This window comes from Mytilus trossulus, chromosome 10 (assembly GCF_036588685.1).
Source record: "Mytilus trossulus isolate FHL-02 chromosome 10, PNRI_Mtr1.1.1.hap1, whole genome shotgun sequence".
Lineage (NCBI taxonomy): Eukaryota > Metazoa > Mollusca > Bivalvia > Mytilida > Mytilidae > Mytilus > Mytilus trossulus.
In genome coordinates, this window is record NC_086382.1 from 21,296,618 (window position 1) to 21,313,322 (window position 16,705).

The window sequence follows — 16,705 nt, forward strand, 5'->3', positions numbered from 1 at the left end:
CTTATCTTTAATTATTTGGAATTACCAGTCATACAGAAACGAAAGACATACTATATCTAGTTCAGGATGATGGCAACTTCAAAATAGAATATTCATGCTGGCGTTTTTTTTCTTACCATGTTTTAATTTTTAATTGAAATTTCTGATCCTTACAAAGACTGGCACTTATTACCATCAAATTTGAGTCCACAACTAGCTAATCTAAAGTAGCTTAACACTTGATGATTCACTTTAGCCTTGATTTTATTCCAATAATTCATTTCTATAATTGCAAAATTTGATAATTTCAAATGAACCACGAACGATTTTTTTTTTAAATCAAAAGTAGTAATAATGATTAACAAATAAAAACAACTCAAAGATTTGAGTTTTAACTTTTTAGATTTTTGAAACTATCCCAAAAGCTTGAATTATGGAATATGACATCGCATTTTTAGTTATCTACTATATTTTGCGAAATCGTGTTCAGCCAAACTGTTCATCAAATTTTGAAATCTTCTTTAAATTGCCAACATTTTCTTTTTAGTACATCTGCTATATATAATGTCAGCCAATACCCCTTTGGAAGACCCCGTTTAAATGAAAAATTAAAAAGAATGCTTCTACAATACGTATTATTTGTAGTGTAATATAATATTACCATGTTTTGTTATGAAACATTGTATTAACTTGTGTGCATCTGTATCTAATAAATAGGTGAACAGGAAGGTTACAATTTAATATTTAAAATGTCGACGTCACACACAAAGGACACGAATCATTTTAAGATCTTTTAACGATGCATTAACGTGTTCTATTTGTCTTGAAACTTCCAAAGTTCCGAAGTATTTGCCATGTCTACATACTTTCTGCGAATCGTGCATTAAATTTTACATTGTATCATTTACGCAAACGGACTAGCAGTCTGAGGGATTAAAATGTCCGGTATGTTGTACAGGTGTTTCACCCGACAAAACACAAGGAAAACAAGAAACAAGGGCATGTAATCTACAGACGAACTATATTGAGAAGTCGATGCTGGATAATCGAGCAATTCAAATGTCTGAACAATTGTGTAACTCATGTCAAATAAACAATGAGACAAAAACGGCAATTTCTTGGTGTACTATTTGTGAAGAGGCATTTTGTGAACAGTGTGATAAATGTCACAAATCTTTCAAATTTACAGCAAAGCACAAAGTTATTTTAATGCAGGAAATTCAGTCAGGAAATTCCAATTTGAAAATATCGGAAGTGCTGAAATGTGAAGAGTATTCTTCAAAGATTGTTGAGGTTTACTGCGTGGATCATTCACAACCATGCTGCAACCTATGTGCACAACTTTCACATCGCAAATTTGAAAACGTGACCTCCATCGAAAATCCTGCCAAAGGTATAAAGCAATTTAATCTTACAACTACTTTGATTAAAAAACTTGACGAAAGGAATAAGGAACTTGATGAAATTATTGCGAAACGGAAAGATAGTATGACTATATTTGAAGGCACCTCTGAAAACATTATTCAAGAAGTGTCAACACTAAAAATGGTAGTTATAGATCATTTAAACAAACTAGAAGAGAAAATAAAGTTCGATCTGGCCTCTTCAAAGAAACATGTGGTTATGAAATTTACCGATGAAATTAACACTTTTTCGAGTTATAAAAGTGTATCGGCTAACTGGCAGTCAGTTCTCAATGTTTCCATAGAACAAGGATCAGATCAACAGTGTTTAATGGAAGTCAACAGGATCGATTCAAAAATGACTATACTTGAGAAGGAAATTGAAGAAACTATAAAAAAGATGAAGGAAATGACTATTAAGTTTGTCCCGTCTGACCTGATTGAGAAATTTAAAAGCATCGTAGAGTCGTTGGGTTCCGTAGATATAATAGAAAACAAGTTTCCATGCACACTATATATTGGGGGATATAGAGAAAGGTTAAATTTTCGAAGCGGTGACATTAAAATTTTGCATAGAATTAATGCTGCAGAAAGTGGTTTAATGAGTGCAATATTCATTGCTGATAACCTAATTATAACAAGCTATTACAAAAGTAATGTTGCAAAATACAGCCTCAATGGTGAATTACTGCAAACTTTAGCTGTAGAAAAGTATCCACTAGATATAACACAAGTTGATAGAACTCAAGTCGCTATTTCTACGTATAAAAGTAACAAAATTTTGTTTGTGGATATTTCAGAAATGAAGTTAATACGAAAATTGGATTTTTCAGATTTACCCGTCTATGGATTATGCTATGCCGACGGAAACTCATTCGTTATATCCGATGGATCCACACTGACATGGGTAAGTTCAAAAGGGGAGATAATTAAACAAAAACCAACACGTGGTAATTCGTTTTATGTTTCAACATCGGATATGAAAGATTGTATATATGGAGATGGGGATAATTCTGTGTCATGTGTAGTAGGGGACAGAACCAATTTTACGTATACAAATGAACAATTGTCCTCCCCACGGGGAATCGGAATAGACTTTGAGGGAAATATCTTTATTGCTGGATGGAGTTCTAAGAACATTCATCAAATAACGGATGACGGAAATTTAATACGGACAATTCCGATTGACACTTTTGGAATTAGAAGACCATGGACGATACGTTTTGCTCCTAATAGTAATAAATTTGTCGTGACATGTAGTTCTTCTGGAATAGTGGTACTGTGTGAAATAAGTTGACGCAAGATTGATAATGATCAAATAGGAAAATAGTAATATGTACCCTAATCAACCTATTATAGTTACTTTTTAGACAATATTTGCCTTATATTCAATGTTTTTTTTATTAACTGAAGTCCTGTCTATTTTATTTCCTTAATGCTATACTCAAAGCGTCATAAGTAAACGACCATACAAATAGATTTAGAAATTAAGATGTGTTGTTTTCCCACTTTAGTTTCAATTTGGAATTGCAATTTTGGGATTTCAAAGATAAAAAAACAGTAAGAACTGCTTTCCCCAAATCATATTTAGGATTATGTCTGTTTTGTTCACGCATCGTTGTAAAAATAACGGAATTTGATGCGACTGTCATAAAAGTGAGAGGTTTCGCGCTATAAAATCAGGTTCAATACACCATTTTCTACATTTGAAAATGCCTGTACCAAGTCAGGAATATGACAGTTGTTGTCTATTCGTTTGATGTGTTTTATCCTTTGATTTTGCCATTTGATGAGGGACTTTCCGTTTGGAATTTTCCTCGGAGTTCAGTATTTTTGTGATTTTACTTTTCACTTGCTGGGTAAAAAATCGAAAAATGATTGAAACCTTTCTGACATTAAATGGGCTTAATCTTTCGAAAAACTAAATAGTTCTACTCCAGGAATAGATGATCTAAGCTGTAAAGTATCTTGAATCCTCTAATAGTTCGTACTTTATTTCGCCCTTTTCACTTGATGAAAGACATTCCAAACTAGGATGAATTGATTAGTTTTAAAAAGTCAAAAGAACTTTTGCGTCTAGTTTTTTCAACATAAACTTTGTTATGATCTATAGAAAATTCATTGCAGGAATATAGAATTTGGTAACATATTATATATATATATACGTAATTTTGTTGGAATATCATAGCGCACGTACATGTGTATCTTGCGATGCTGTGACATTTTGAAAAGATTGCAGATGATTTTTTTAAAAGCATTAGGCGAAATAAAAAGAGTAGGTTGGCCGGGCCTCTTTGTTAAAGTCTAAGGTTATATAAGATTTATTTAAGTTTTGTTTCTTGTCCTTTCAATGTGTTATTTAAGTGTTTAATTAGGTACAATTCAATTTTGATAGTTTTCTATACTTCCTAAAGTTGTAACATTGTTCTGGCTCATAGCGACTTTCTCATTTATCAGTTGTGCTTCGTGGCAAACAGGCAATCGTTGGATTACCCGACTTTTAAATCGCATGAATATGTTCTACATAGGAAAATGCCTGTACCAAGTCAGGAATATGACAGTTGTTATTCATTCGTTCGATTCGTTTTAGCTTTTGGTTTTACATTTGACTGTCCGTTTTGAACTTCCTCGGAGTTCATCATTTTTGTGATTTTACTACACTATTTCTATGAACGTAACACTTAAATTCACAATGCACAGAACCTTCATGAGTGACCAAACATAAGTTTCTGTTATAGATAATTATAATGCACATTTTAAGTATTTTTTTTGTCGTAGAACACACCGAGGGGTGTCAGGATTGATCAAATGAAAGACCGACCGTATGGATATACTGACACCACGATATCATTTTCCTTACACTTGTGATTCACCATTAACTAGACCTAAGTACACATGAAAACATTGTTGACGACAATACCGCCAACGCCGGAAACAATATAGCGATTTCTCGCTTTGTTTAAATCAAATATCAATGATAAGAAAAACAGGTAACCAGGAAGGATCAAGTCCAATTTTAAAAATGGCAACACCTTTAAACGACATTTATCAGTTTGACGATTCATTGACGTGTACAATTAAAGTTCCAAAATACTTGGCATGTCTTTCTGCGAATCCTGTAAAAAAAAATCTACATTGTATCTTCTACCGAAAAGGAAACGAAATTTGACGGATTCAAATCCGGTTTGTCAAAAAATTTGTTTCATAGAGTAAAACAGCAGAAAAACCAGAACCATGGGTTTCCACATTATCTATGAAGTCGATGTTGAATAAGCGAGTAATCCAGAGGTCAGAAAAAGTTTACAACTCGTGTCAGATAAACAATGAAACAAAAACGGCCATGTCTTTGTGTACTTTTTGTGAAAAGGCATTTTGTTAGCAGTATGAAAATTGTCATTAATCTTTCAAAGTCTCAGCACAAACGTAAGTCGATCAATGAAATTCAGTCTGGAAATTCCAAGTTGAAAATATCTGGAGTCTTGAGTTGCAAATAACATCAAGAGAAGATTGTAGAGGTTTATTGTGTCGATCATTCGAAGTTTGTTTTTTTATATTTTTTTGATGTACCTTCGCAAATGTTAAAACTTGATCTCAACCGAAAATGCAACAACAGGCTTAAACAATCCAAACCAACCACCATCCTAGTAATAAACTTTAATAAAGGAAAGAAGGCAATTAATAAAATAGTATGGTTAGTTTGAAGTCTGCTAGTTCTCTTAAAGAAAATGCTAATTTCCGAAGGCGGCAACATAAAAATTTAGCACGAAATAAATACTGATTACTTTGTCATATTAGATCCGGTCACGTGTGAAGTTTCAAAATACATTCTGGATTGTCAATTTGTTAATGCTTTGGCTATCGAAAAGTATCTAACGGACATAACACAAGTTAATCAGATTAAAGTTGCTATTTCCAATGATATTATTATTGTTGACATTTAAGAAATGAAATTAATACGAACATCGGATCTTTTGAATATTGTATTTCCTACATTCAAACTGTTTATGCTTTTAATCTATTGTAATTGATAAGTTTTCATGAGACGAGACGCGCTTTTAGTGTAGCGAATTTAAACCCTGGTCTTTTCACGAATTTTTTTACATAATATAAGATCCAAATGGAAAAAGTATTCTGGAATATTTTTTCTATTGGAATAAGTATTACAGTATATGTTCCTATAGGAATGAATTGTATATAATATTTGTTCCAACAGGAACAGATATTATGATATTGTTTATAATAAAGTTTCTAGTGGAAGCCTCTGCTCCTTCTCGAATGAATCAATACCTCAGTGGTGGTCTGTTGTGTGCTGACGTGACATATCTTCTTTCATTTAAAACAATGTAAAGGGGAAAAACTAAAGTGAAAAATATGTATGTACGGTGAGATAACCAAAAGTTTCATCATTAGGCAAGAAGAATATGTATCTGAATCTCACGCAGTTATAATAACAACAATAACAACAATCCTTATTATAGATAAATCACCAGGAAAGTGATTTTGTTTCTTTTAACTTGTACACTTTCTCCTTCTTGGCCTCTACATAAACAAAATGATGCCCGCCTTTTGGTTAAGGATTTAAACTAATCCTACTTTAGTTTTTTCCCCTTAACATTGATTATTTTTGTTTATTTTTTTTTGTTTACTTCAATAGTTGAAAATTACTTAAATTACAACATAAAAGATATGCAAAGATAAGACCACATTTTTTATCTTAGGATGCTAGATTATCAACTGAACAGTTGGTACCAACAGATAATTGAAAGATTAACTCCTCTCATATGCATTTGTATAGAGAATATTTGCCATATACTTTTATTTACATATTAGTTTAATCAGTATTTTACTCCCTGTTGTGACATGATACTGTCTCTGGGATTTTTACAAAATGTTCATATAGATAAATACTTTCAAATGATTAAAACATCATTCACAAATTATTTTATGTCCGAAGCGATACATTTTAAGAAAAAAATCAATACAACTCAAGTGTAAACATTTTATATAAGTAAAAGAAAACTTTCCTCATCCAATGAATGAGTCATTAGAATACTGTAATTTTCAAAATCGTCAACAGTTATGGAATAAACCAAATGATTATCTTGACTCTTTCTTTATTTTATCTCTGTAGAACGGCATTTATCTCAACAATACAATATCTGGAGTGTTGGCACATATTAGTTTACAAATATTCTCAAACAGGGGTCGGTTAATGTGCACTGAAAGATAATTAATTGTTGACTTCCAAAGAGTTCATAGTTTTGTTTAATCGTTTTTTAACAAAAACTTTGCGAATGTTTAATGTCATAGCATCTGCGAGATCATTACACGCGATACAAGGAGCTAGCTTTTATAATGTGCATGTAACACATTGGAATCAGGGGCGGATTTAGGCGGGGGCGTGGCGGGCGTGCCCCCCCCCCCTAATAAAATTTGCAAAGTATGGGTTGACTTCAACATATTTAAGTATCAAAAGAGAACATTGAATCAATCTTTTTTAACATTCAAAGTATATAAAACAGTCAGTTTAACCGAATCAACGTGACTACTAATCAAGTGACCTACGCTTTATAGAAGTTCTAAAATAATTTCAAAGGAAGGTGTCAAACGCGGAGCTGCGTTTGATGACAAATATAATAGGTTTTTAGCAGTTACAGTAAAAACAAATGTTACATTGTATTTGCGGTTTTTATAATCAATTTGTTTGATAATCGAAGTTCCAAAACATTCCTTACTTACTTTCACAATTTCATCATGACACGGTCAAGAAAACAGTCGGCAGGTGAGATTCTTTTATAGTATCCGTAATGAAAGATAGAAATACTGTTTCAAGCGACAGGTTAGTTTATTAATTAGTATCTCTGTGTCTGTATTTATTTCTCACTTGCAACCTAAATATTTAGCCGAATTTTGTACCGTATTACTGTATGCTTGAGATCCCAAGAAAATAAATGTAACTGCGTAAATGTATCTCATTCTGATTTTAGTTGTTTGAGGCGAACACAGTAAAGTCTGGCACGACCTCCGAAAATTAAAAAAAAACCCAAACCAGCTAGTATGAAAGGACAATTAAAAATCGCTGGTAAAAGTAGAACTTTTCGTTTGAAAAATATATTGCTCAGGTGAGCAATTGTGATCTGTCTCGTCTCACTTTGCGTCCTTCTGTCCGCACGTCTATCTGTAGATTGTTGTCAGGTGTGGATTAAGGTGGTTTCAGCTTGAAACTTTATTCCTCGCTAATTTTAACACACATTAGTTCGAGATATCTACATTTCACTCCTTGAGAAGAATATTTCAATGATTTTACCTCGCTCCCCTCGGCGAAAAAAAATTGCGCCCCCCCTAACTGGAAATCCTGGATCCGCCCCTGGGAATTCCTTCCAATCGTCGTTGTTCAGCGGTGAACATTTCTTGATGTAGAGGGAAAGTCAATGTAGAATGATAAAATTGTTTTTCTACGTACTCTTACTTGACAATGTAGTCGTCTTCCAAAACATTTTTCCAAACGCATATTTCCTTTGAATTCATCTCAAGGATATGTAATCCAGGCATAAATTAAACATGAGATAGCTGATGAACCATATCGCAATTGAACAATTTTACACCTTAAAGGATGTAGACAACTGTGTTCACCACGAGACGTTTCTTTGAAATTCCCAAGGTTCAATTCTTTGGGTACTAAAAGGTCAAATATTTCTTCCAAAAATTGTTTTAAACGACAAGTCTTTTACAAGACACCATTAATACAAGTCTACATTGATAAGAACCTCATCTTCGTCTAGACGGAACCCATATTCTGAAATGCATTTTGTCGGCTTTGTATTGTATTTAATTTTTGTACCACTTTTATATACGATGATCATCTCACCGAGAACTGCTCCGCCATCTCAATCTACATACCAAAGAGAAATCTTTCTGTGCCTGTCATTTACATCTCTATTTATTTCATTACATACATGATCAGTAACTTTGCCTACTTCAAAATCAGAATATTTCAAAACCGAGTTTAGGTCAATGTGAACACGGCCTTATGTAGACGAAACGCGCGTACGTCTGGCGTACTAAATTATAATCCAGATACCTTTGATAACTATTAAGGTGTACTTAGTCTAACAAAAGTTCATAGTTTTATCCATCTCTTTCCTTTCTAAGAACACGCCTATTGTTCTAGGACAGAACGATAATTTGTCTACGGGTTTCGTTTTCTTTAACCATGGTCCAAGTTTTTTAATTAATATGTAGGATCATTATAATGAGGTCAATTTCTGGATGATGACAAACTAATTAAAATTCGTCAACAAGTAAAAAACCCCGAATTAATGACTTAAATTCATTATAACCATTTTAATAGAAATAGATTTCAGTTGACGAATTCCTGACAAACATGCACGAGTCCCTTAATTTTACATTGTAATTAACATGGGTACACAATTTTCGTTTTTTCTTATGCATTCTAGTTTAAACTGTAAATACTAATCCAAAAGCCTGAATTATGTGGTTTGCTATGCTATTTTTGTATCTGAATTAAATTGAACAATCCATTACGTAAGCCTCGTTTGACAATTTATAAATACTATCTAAGTTATCGACACAATCTATTTACATCAAAGGTAACCAGGAAGGAGAAAGTCCAATGTTTAAAATGGCGACATTTACGAATGATTTGGAACATTTTGATGATTTATTAACGTGTACAATTTGTCTGGAAACTTTTATAGTTCCGAAATATTTGCCATGTCTCCACACTTTCTGTGAATCGTGTATTAAAACTTACATTGTATCATCTACAGAAAAAGACAATCAGTCCGAGGGATTCAAGTGTCCGGTTTGTCGAAAGTTTGTATCATACGTCAACAGACCAGATAAACCAGAAGCATGGGCTTCCTCATTACCGATGAACCATTTTGTGAGGTCGATGTTGGATAAGCGATCAATTCAAAGGTCTGAAAAATTGTGCAACTCGTGCCAATTTAATGATAAGACCAAAAAGGCAATATCTTGGTGTACATCTTGTGAAGAGGCTTTTTGTGAACAGTGCGATGAATGTCACAAATCTTTCAAAATTTCAGCTAAACATAAACTTATTTCAATCAAAGAAATTCAGTCAGGAGGTTTCGATTTGAAAACATCTGAAGTCCTGAGTTGTGAAGAACATCATGAGAAGATCGTAGAGGTTTATTGTGTGGACCATTCGAAGCCGTGTTGTACCCTTTGTGCAACTCTTTCTCATCGCAAATGTGAAAACGTAATCTCAATCGAAAATGCTGCTAAAGGTATAAAGCAAGCCAAACTTACAACTTCTTTGGTTACAAAACTTGACGAAAGGAATAAGGAATTCCATCAAATAATTGAAAATCGGAAAGATAGCATGACTAAATTCGAAACCATATCTGAGAACATTATTCAAGAAGTGTCAACACTGAAAATGGCAGCAATAGTTCATTTACAAAAGTTAGAAGAGCAAATAAAGGTCGAAGTGGCCTCATCAAAGAAGCGTTTTTTCATGAAATGTACAGATGAACTTAACACTTTTTCGAGCTATAAAAGTACCTCGGCTAACTGGCATTCAGTTCTTAAAGGGTCAATAGAACATGGATCAGACCAACAGTGTTTAATGGAAGTCAACAAGATTGGTCCAAAAATGAGTATAGTTGAAAAGGAAATGGCAGAAGAAATGAAAAAGATGAAAAATATTACTTTTAAGTTTGTCCCATCTGAACTGATTGAGAAATTTAAATCAAACGTAAAGTCGTTCGGTTGTCTAAATATAATTGAAGACCAGTTTTCTAGTATGCTGCCAGTTATGGGTATCAGACAAAGGGTTAATTTTCATAGTGGCGACATTAAAATATTGCATAGAATTAATGCTGCTGAAAACAGTCAAACTAGTGCTATTTTCATTGGTGATCACCTTGTTATAACGAGCTTTATTACATGCAACGTTGGAAAATATAGCCTCGATGGAAAATATATAGATTCTTTAGCTTTGGAAAAGTATCCAAATGATATAACACAAGTTGATCAGTGTCAAGTCGCTATTGCGATTTATAGTAGAAACAAAATTGTGTTTGTTGACATTACGAAAATGAAATTATTACGAACATTGGATTTACAGGATATAACAATATATGGATTATGTTGTGTCGAAGGGAACAATTTAATCATATCGAGTAGATCGAATTTAACATGGGTTGACTCATCAGGGAAGAAAGTAAAACAAAAATCTACAAGTGGTTGTTCATATTTTGTGTCTAAATCGGAGACGAAACATTATGTATATGGAGAAGGAGATAATTCCATATCATGTCTAGAAGGGGACACAGTCAAGTTTATGTATACAAGTGAACAGTTGTCCCATCCGCGGGGAATTGGAATAGACTTTGAGGGCAATATCTATATTGCTGGACAAAGTTCTAAGAACATTCACCAAATTACTAATGATGGAAAATTAATACGTATAATTCCGGTCAACACGTTTGGAATTATACATCCATGGACAATACGTTTTGCTCCTAACAGTAATAAATTTGTCGTTACATGCAGTTTTTCGGGGAAAGTTATACTGTGTGAAATAAGTTAGATATAGATCAATTAGAAAAACAGTACTTTATATGTACCCTTATCAACATAAACTATAATAGCTCGTGGCTTTTTAACTAACCAAAGTCTTGTCTGTTTTAGTTAGTGCTTTAATTAAATCATCATTAGCAATCATTCGACTTCTGCTTTTATAAACGATCATGCATATAAATAATTAAGAAATTTGTTATTGTTGTTGGAATTTCACACTTTATTTATTTTGATTTTACACCCAAAATTTTCAATATAAAACCAAAGCTAGAAATAGTATCAAACAATATCAAATTAGATTTCTCTATATAAAGATATAGAATAAAATGTATGATCATAGATGCTTTCTTTTACATTTAATAAATTATTAGTATACCATGAGGTGTGCTGTCTAATAAAGGGACCAGAGTAACAGACAATAGGTCATATTATATTATATATATATATTTATTATTACAAATTGCTTACTTCATTTGATTTGACATTTTATAGAATTCAATTCAGTCAAAATCAATCATATTATGTACTTTGTTTAACCTATTTTTGATGTTTGAAAATTATATTTTAATTATTCTGTTCATTTGGGGCGCAATGATAGGCAAATAAAATATGTGTTTGTTTGTTTTGTGTTGTTTATGACAACACAGAAGGATAAACTTCAGTATTTATTATTGCGACACCCACAAACGATATAGGTAATTTTGGCGATTTATTAACATGAACTATTTGTCTTAAAAATTTCAAAATTCAAAAATAATTGCCATGTCTCCATACTTTCTGTCAATTGTGTATTAAAACTTACATTGTATCATCTACGAAAAAGGAAAATGAGTCCACGGGTTTCAAGTGTCCGGCTTGTCGAAAACCTGTTACATATAGCAACACTGCAGTAAAACAAGACAAATGGGCATCCACGTTACCGACGAATCACTTTGTGGTGTCAATGTTGGATAAGCGAGCAATTCAGAGGTCTGAAAAGGTGTACTATTTGTATTTAAAAATATTTGGAAAATGTAAGTTGTGAAGAAGATCCTGCGAGGATTGTGAAGGTTTATTGTGCTGACCAGAACTGTATTAATCTATAATACATTTGTCTCGCCTTTCCTTGGTATAGATATTTTTTCGTGTTTTTTTGTTAATGTTCTTTCAAAAAAATGTTAAATAGTTGTTCATACAAATAAATATATAAATTCATATTTCGAGATATATGTTGTGTTTCGTCAGTATAGTTCATTTGATCTTACTTCAGTATTGATACTAGGAAATATTGATACTGATAAAGTAAAAAGATAAAATCGAAGATGTTAATAAGGTCGGATATACTCATCCGACTATATTTGATTCACAGGGTCAAAACAAACCAAAAAATGTGAACCCTATAATTTGAATCAGATAAATCGAAAAAGTGTTAACTTCATCAGTGAATTTCATTACCACATGCCTCTTCAATATTTGTTTCTTAATGTATCCTTCCTCATAAATGCTACAAACATATTATCAAGAACTAGTATTTGATGAGTCCCTGAACAGAATCAAACCTACGATGTTCATGTCCTCGATAATGAGATGTACATTGTAGCAAGTCCGTCAGAGACAGTAAAGTCAAATCACATGTCGCAGATTCAAGTTAAACTTTATTTCAATGAAAATACTTACAATAATTTCTCTAACTATCTTATATTTAACAAAATGGTTTTGTTCAAGATACACATGTATGTAAATCTCATACTCCACATATGGCAACCATGATGTTGCTAACATAAGAAAAAAACAATGATAATTCTTATTTCGTATGGCACATCAGAGGAAAAAAGTACGGGATTATGGTTCCATTTGGAACATATCCGTCGTCATCCGTAAAACAAATATTGCAGTACGGTCAACCTCTTCATTTGATTGATTGGTGTTCATTATTTCAGCGCTATTGGTAATTTCTTGTCAATCAGTTTGATTTTTAATCTTAGTTTCTTGAGTATAATTCAGAGTTTAGTATGACGTCCATTATCACTGTACTAGTATACATATTTTAAGGGGCCAGCTGATGGACACATACGGGTGCGAAAGTTTTTCGCTACATTGAAGACCCATTGGTGGCCTTCGGCTGCTGTCTGGTCTCTGGTCGGGTTGTTGTCGCTTTGATGCATTCCCCATTTCCTTTGTCAATTTTATTCATTGGTTGAGAAAGCCGGAGGTCAATAAACTTGTGAAAGCGTCCGTAAAATGTTCGATGGGGTGATATTTTAACTCCCTCAGGCAGAGTTGGTCTCAAAAGGATTTACATGCTTCATCAGTTTAATATTATTTAGCTCTTTAGCTGTTTCGGTTCTTATTCGTCCTTGGCTTTCAAATATTCGGCATTGAGCATTCCGTATGGAGGTAAAGCCAGGTAATCGTTTCAGACGCATGCAATTTATAACGCGTTATTTCATTTTTTTTTCAACTACACTACCTTGAACTCATAGTTTATTAGAGTCCATGTAACCAGAAACCCTCTATCAAGGAAATTAAGATAGGAAAATGCAATCTCAACTGGAACATATATAAAATAGAATTACAAAAAAAAAACGAACTCCAAGGCAAATTCAAACTGGAAAGACTTTTATCAAATGGCAAAATCAAAAACTGAAGCACATCAAACAAAGGGAAACGGATATCATATTTCTGCCTTAGTATAGGCATTTCTTAATGTGAAAATGTTAGATTAAACCTGGTCTTATAGCTAGCTTAAATTCTCGCATGTATGATAGTCGCGTATAATTCTATTTTATTGAGAACAATGTGTGAGCACAACAACAAAAAAAGTCAAATTTTGTTTTTGTTTGTAAAGTTTGTTTTAAATAAAGGAAAAAATTGGCAAGAAGAGGAGCACTGTTGGTTCCTATGGGAAATGTCGATTGGTTGTTGAAAAATTCGTTCGTCATTCAAAAGAAACAAATATTCAAATTATCATTTTATGTATGTCCACAAATATATTTGACAAGTGTGATTGTAAAACAACGGTATAATTAAGCGTGAATCATCATGCAGTTTTTATTCAAATGATTTGTTGGTCATGATTTTAGACAGTATTGTCAATGACTAAGCTTAATTTGAAAAAAATCAACAATACTGGCTGTTAAAAACGAATTGTTATTTTACTATTTCACCTTCATTCAAGAGGCACTAGCTACGAGATATATAACAAAATCTGAAGTAAGATTTTTTTTTCTGTTCAATCGATAATGAAAGTGAAATAGTGAAATAATAATTCGCTTTTAGCAGTCAGAATGGTTCAATTTTGTCAAATTAAGCGAAGAAACATTGATAATTACTTATTCACTTGCAAGTGAATAACTCGACCTCATTAAATCCGTATTCATGTGAACTTCACTTTAACCCTAGCTACAGATTAACAACGCATACATTGTACTGTACTGGTTATTTAAAGAAAAAGAATGTCAACAATGAAAAGGAAACTACGGTAAATCATTTGATTACTGGTTCGATCCATATAAAATCATTCTTATATGTTTTAAAACAAAGAGAAGCATATATTTTTAATCTTTAAAAATAAAATCAAACAGACCTATAAAAATCCAATGAGGGACATTGGTGAAGATTATCCCCACTTAATTACAGATGGCGCTGTGGTAGATCAGGTCCAACCACATCTGTTGTATGATAAGAAAGCCAGCATGCATTCATTGATACTATATACAAACATTTTTATACTGATAATTTAGATATTATAAATTCCTTTGGTTCATTATTATTTATTATAAACTGTTTAATAGTCAATTTCACTACCAATATGTCAAATTATGGAAGCTGGACACTGCCTGAGCTTTAAAAAGAATTAAAAACAAGAGGTGCACGTGTATCAGGAAGAAAAAGAGAATTAATTGAAAGGTATGTTTTTAATGTTCATTTGATTAATTTAAAGTCTAATATATATTTGTCTTCTATGTGTTTAAATTGAAATATTGAAGTCTCTTTTAGATATAATTAAATTTATTGAATATTCAAACATATTACAAGAGAATTGTATATTTCAGACAATAAATTACTATTTAGTAGCTAAATATACATGTATATTTAAAATAGATATTAGGCAATGTCTAAAGTAGCTATTTGCAAAATTGTATTAGGCAATGTCTAAAGTAGCTATTTGCAAAATTGTACGGATTTTCCAACTATTCAATGAATATATTTTTACTTATTCTTAGATTGGAATCATATGACAGAAATCAGAACTTTGGAAAAGAAACTGCTGAGGATGAATTTAACATGACATTGCCATCTTCTTCTATATATAAAGATGTGAATTCAGAGACAGACTTTTCAAATCAATAGACATATATCTGGAACCAATGGGAAAAACACTGGACACTAAAGCTAAGCAATTGTATAATAACAGATTTTTGAAATACTTGCGACTGGGGACTGAAAATGATTTTTTTTTTGTAAAATCGGAGTGTCATGCTGAGATGAAAAGAAAAATCACATACAAGGTTGATGTTTGTATTAATAAAGAACTAACTATCATGGAGGCCCAGTGTGAATGTGCTGCAGGTATGGGCCCAACAGCTCATTGTAAACATGTATGTGCAGTCCTCTTTGGAATGACCCAGTTTTCTTGTTTCAAGGAGTTGAGGACAGAAGAGACTTGTACACAACGGTTACAAACTTTTCATCAATGTAAGCCATTTTCTGGTTCACCTATAAAAGCTCAGAAATTGCCAATTTCGAACGAGGGTTTGAATGTAAGTTTTGATCCACGGCCGGAAAAGTTTAGAAGTGTTATTGGATATAATGACTATTTTAGGAATATTTGTTTGAACCATTCAAACATTGGTTCATTTCCTATATCACACCTTTTTCAACCAGCTAATCTGTATGCTGTTGCAGTAGATCATGATTATTTCAAGCTTTCACCTGAGGATCACTGGCTAAAAGACAACAAATTATTTCAAATTTCAGATGAAGACATAATTTCAATACAGGCATTAACAGTAGATCAATCCAAGAGCAAACAATGGCTGAATGAGAGATGCAAGCGTTTGACATCTTCAAATTTTGGCAGAATATGTAAAGCAACAGACAAGACAGACTTTCACAAACTTGCTTTATCATATACGAGAAGTTCTGCATTATATACAGCAGCTATCAAGCATGGTAGACAGTATGAACCAGTAGCAATAGAGAAATATGAATCGATTACGAAGCTAGAAACTGTTAAATGTGGATTATTTGTGTCAAAAATGCATCCTTTTCTAGCTGCTTCTCCAGATGGATTAACAGAAAACAATACATTGTTAGAAATCAAATGTCCGTATACTGCACGAAATGAACTGATCACACCTAAATTTGTTCCTTACTTGTCTGAGGTAAATGGGGAGTTGATTTTAGACCCAAAACATGACTATTACTATCAAATACAGGGACAACTGTTTTGCACTGGAAAACAAACATGTGACTTTTTTGTTTACACACATGAAGATCACAAATTAATAACAATTGAAAGAAATGACAGATTTATTGTTGAGATGAAAGGTTCTTTAACTTCATTTTATGAAAAATATTTTAAGCAGGTTGTTCTTGACAAATTTATGTACAACAGTTATGATAAGTATTCCTGGTGACACGGGTGATTTCAATGTATCAATAGAAGAATATTAACTTTATTTACAAATGTATATTGAATTATATTCATACACTAAGGCTTTAAATATTATTTATATGCATTCATTATGTTTTAAAATACAAGTTCAATT

General features: G+C 32.5%; 3 protein-coding genes across 3 annotated transcripts; all 3 read left to right on the plus strand.

The window, feature by feature from the left end:
- Nucleotides 1–1,038: 1,038 nt before the first annotated feature.
- On the plus strand, nt 1,039–2,679 carry LOC134687742 (uncharacterized). Its single transcript, XM_063548199.1, has one exon. The coding sequence runs from the start codon at nt 1,039–1,041 to the stop codon at nt 2,677–2,679; it is 1,641 nt and encodes a 546-aa protein (XP_063404269.1).
- A 6,345-nt stretch (nt 2,680–9,024) lies between these two features.
- On the plus strand, nt 9,025–10,962 carry LOC134687743 (uncharacterized). Its single transcript, XM_063548200.1, has one exon. It carries the CDS (start codon nt 9,025–9,027, stop codon nt 10,960–10,962), a length of 1,938 nt encoding a protein of 645 aa, XP_063404270.1.
- A 4,324-nt stretch (nt 10,963–15,286) lies between these two features.
- Nucleotides 15,287–16,573, plus strand: LOC134687049 (uncharacterized). The gene is made up of 2 exons (XM_063547008.1): nt 15,287–15,629; nt 15,912–16,573. The coding sequence occupies exons 1-2, from the start codon at nt 15,302–15,304 to the stop codon at nt 16,571–16,573; spliced, it is 990 nt and encodes a 329-aa protein (XP_063403078.1). The 5' UTR covers nt 15,287–15,301.
- The last annotated feature ends 132 nt before the right edge of the window (nt 16,574–16,705 follow it).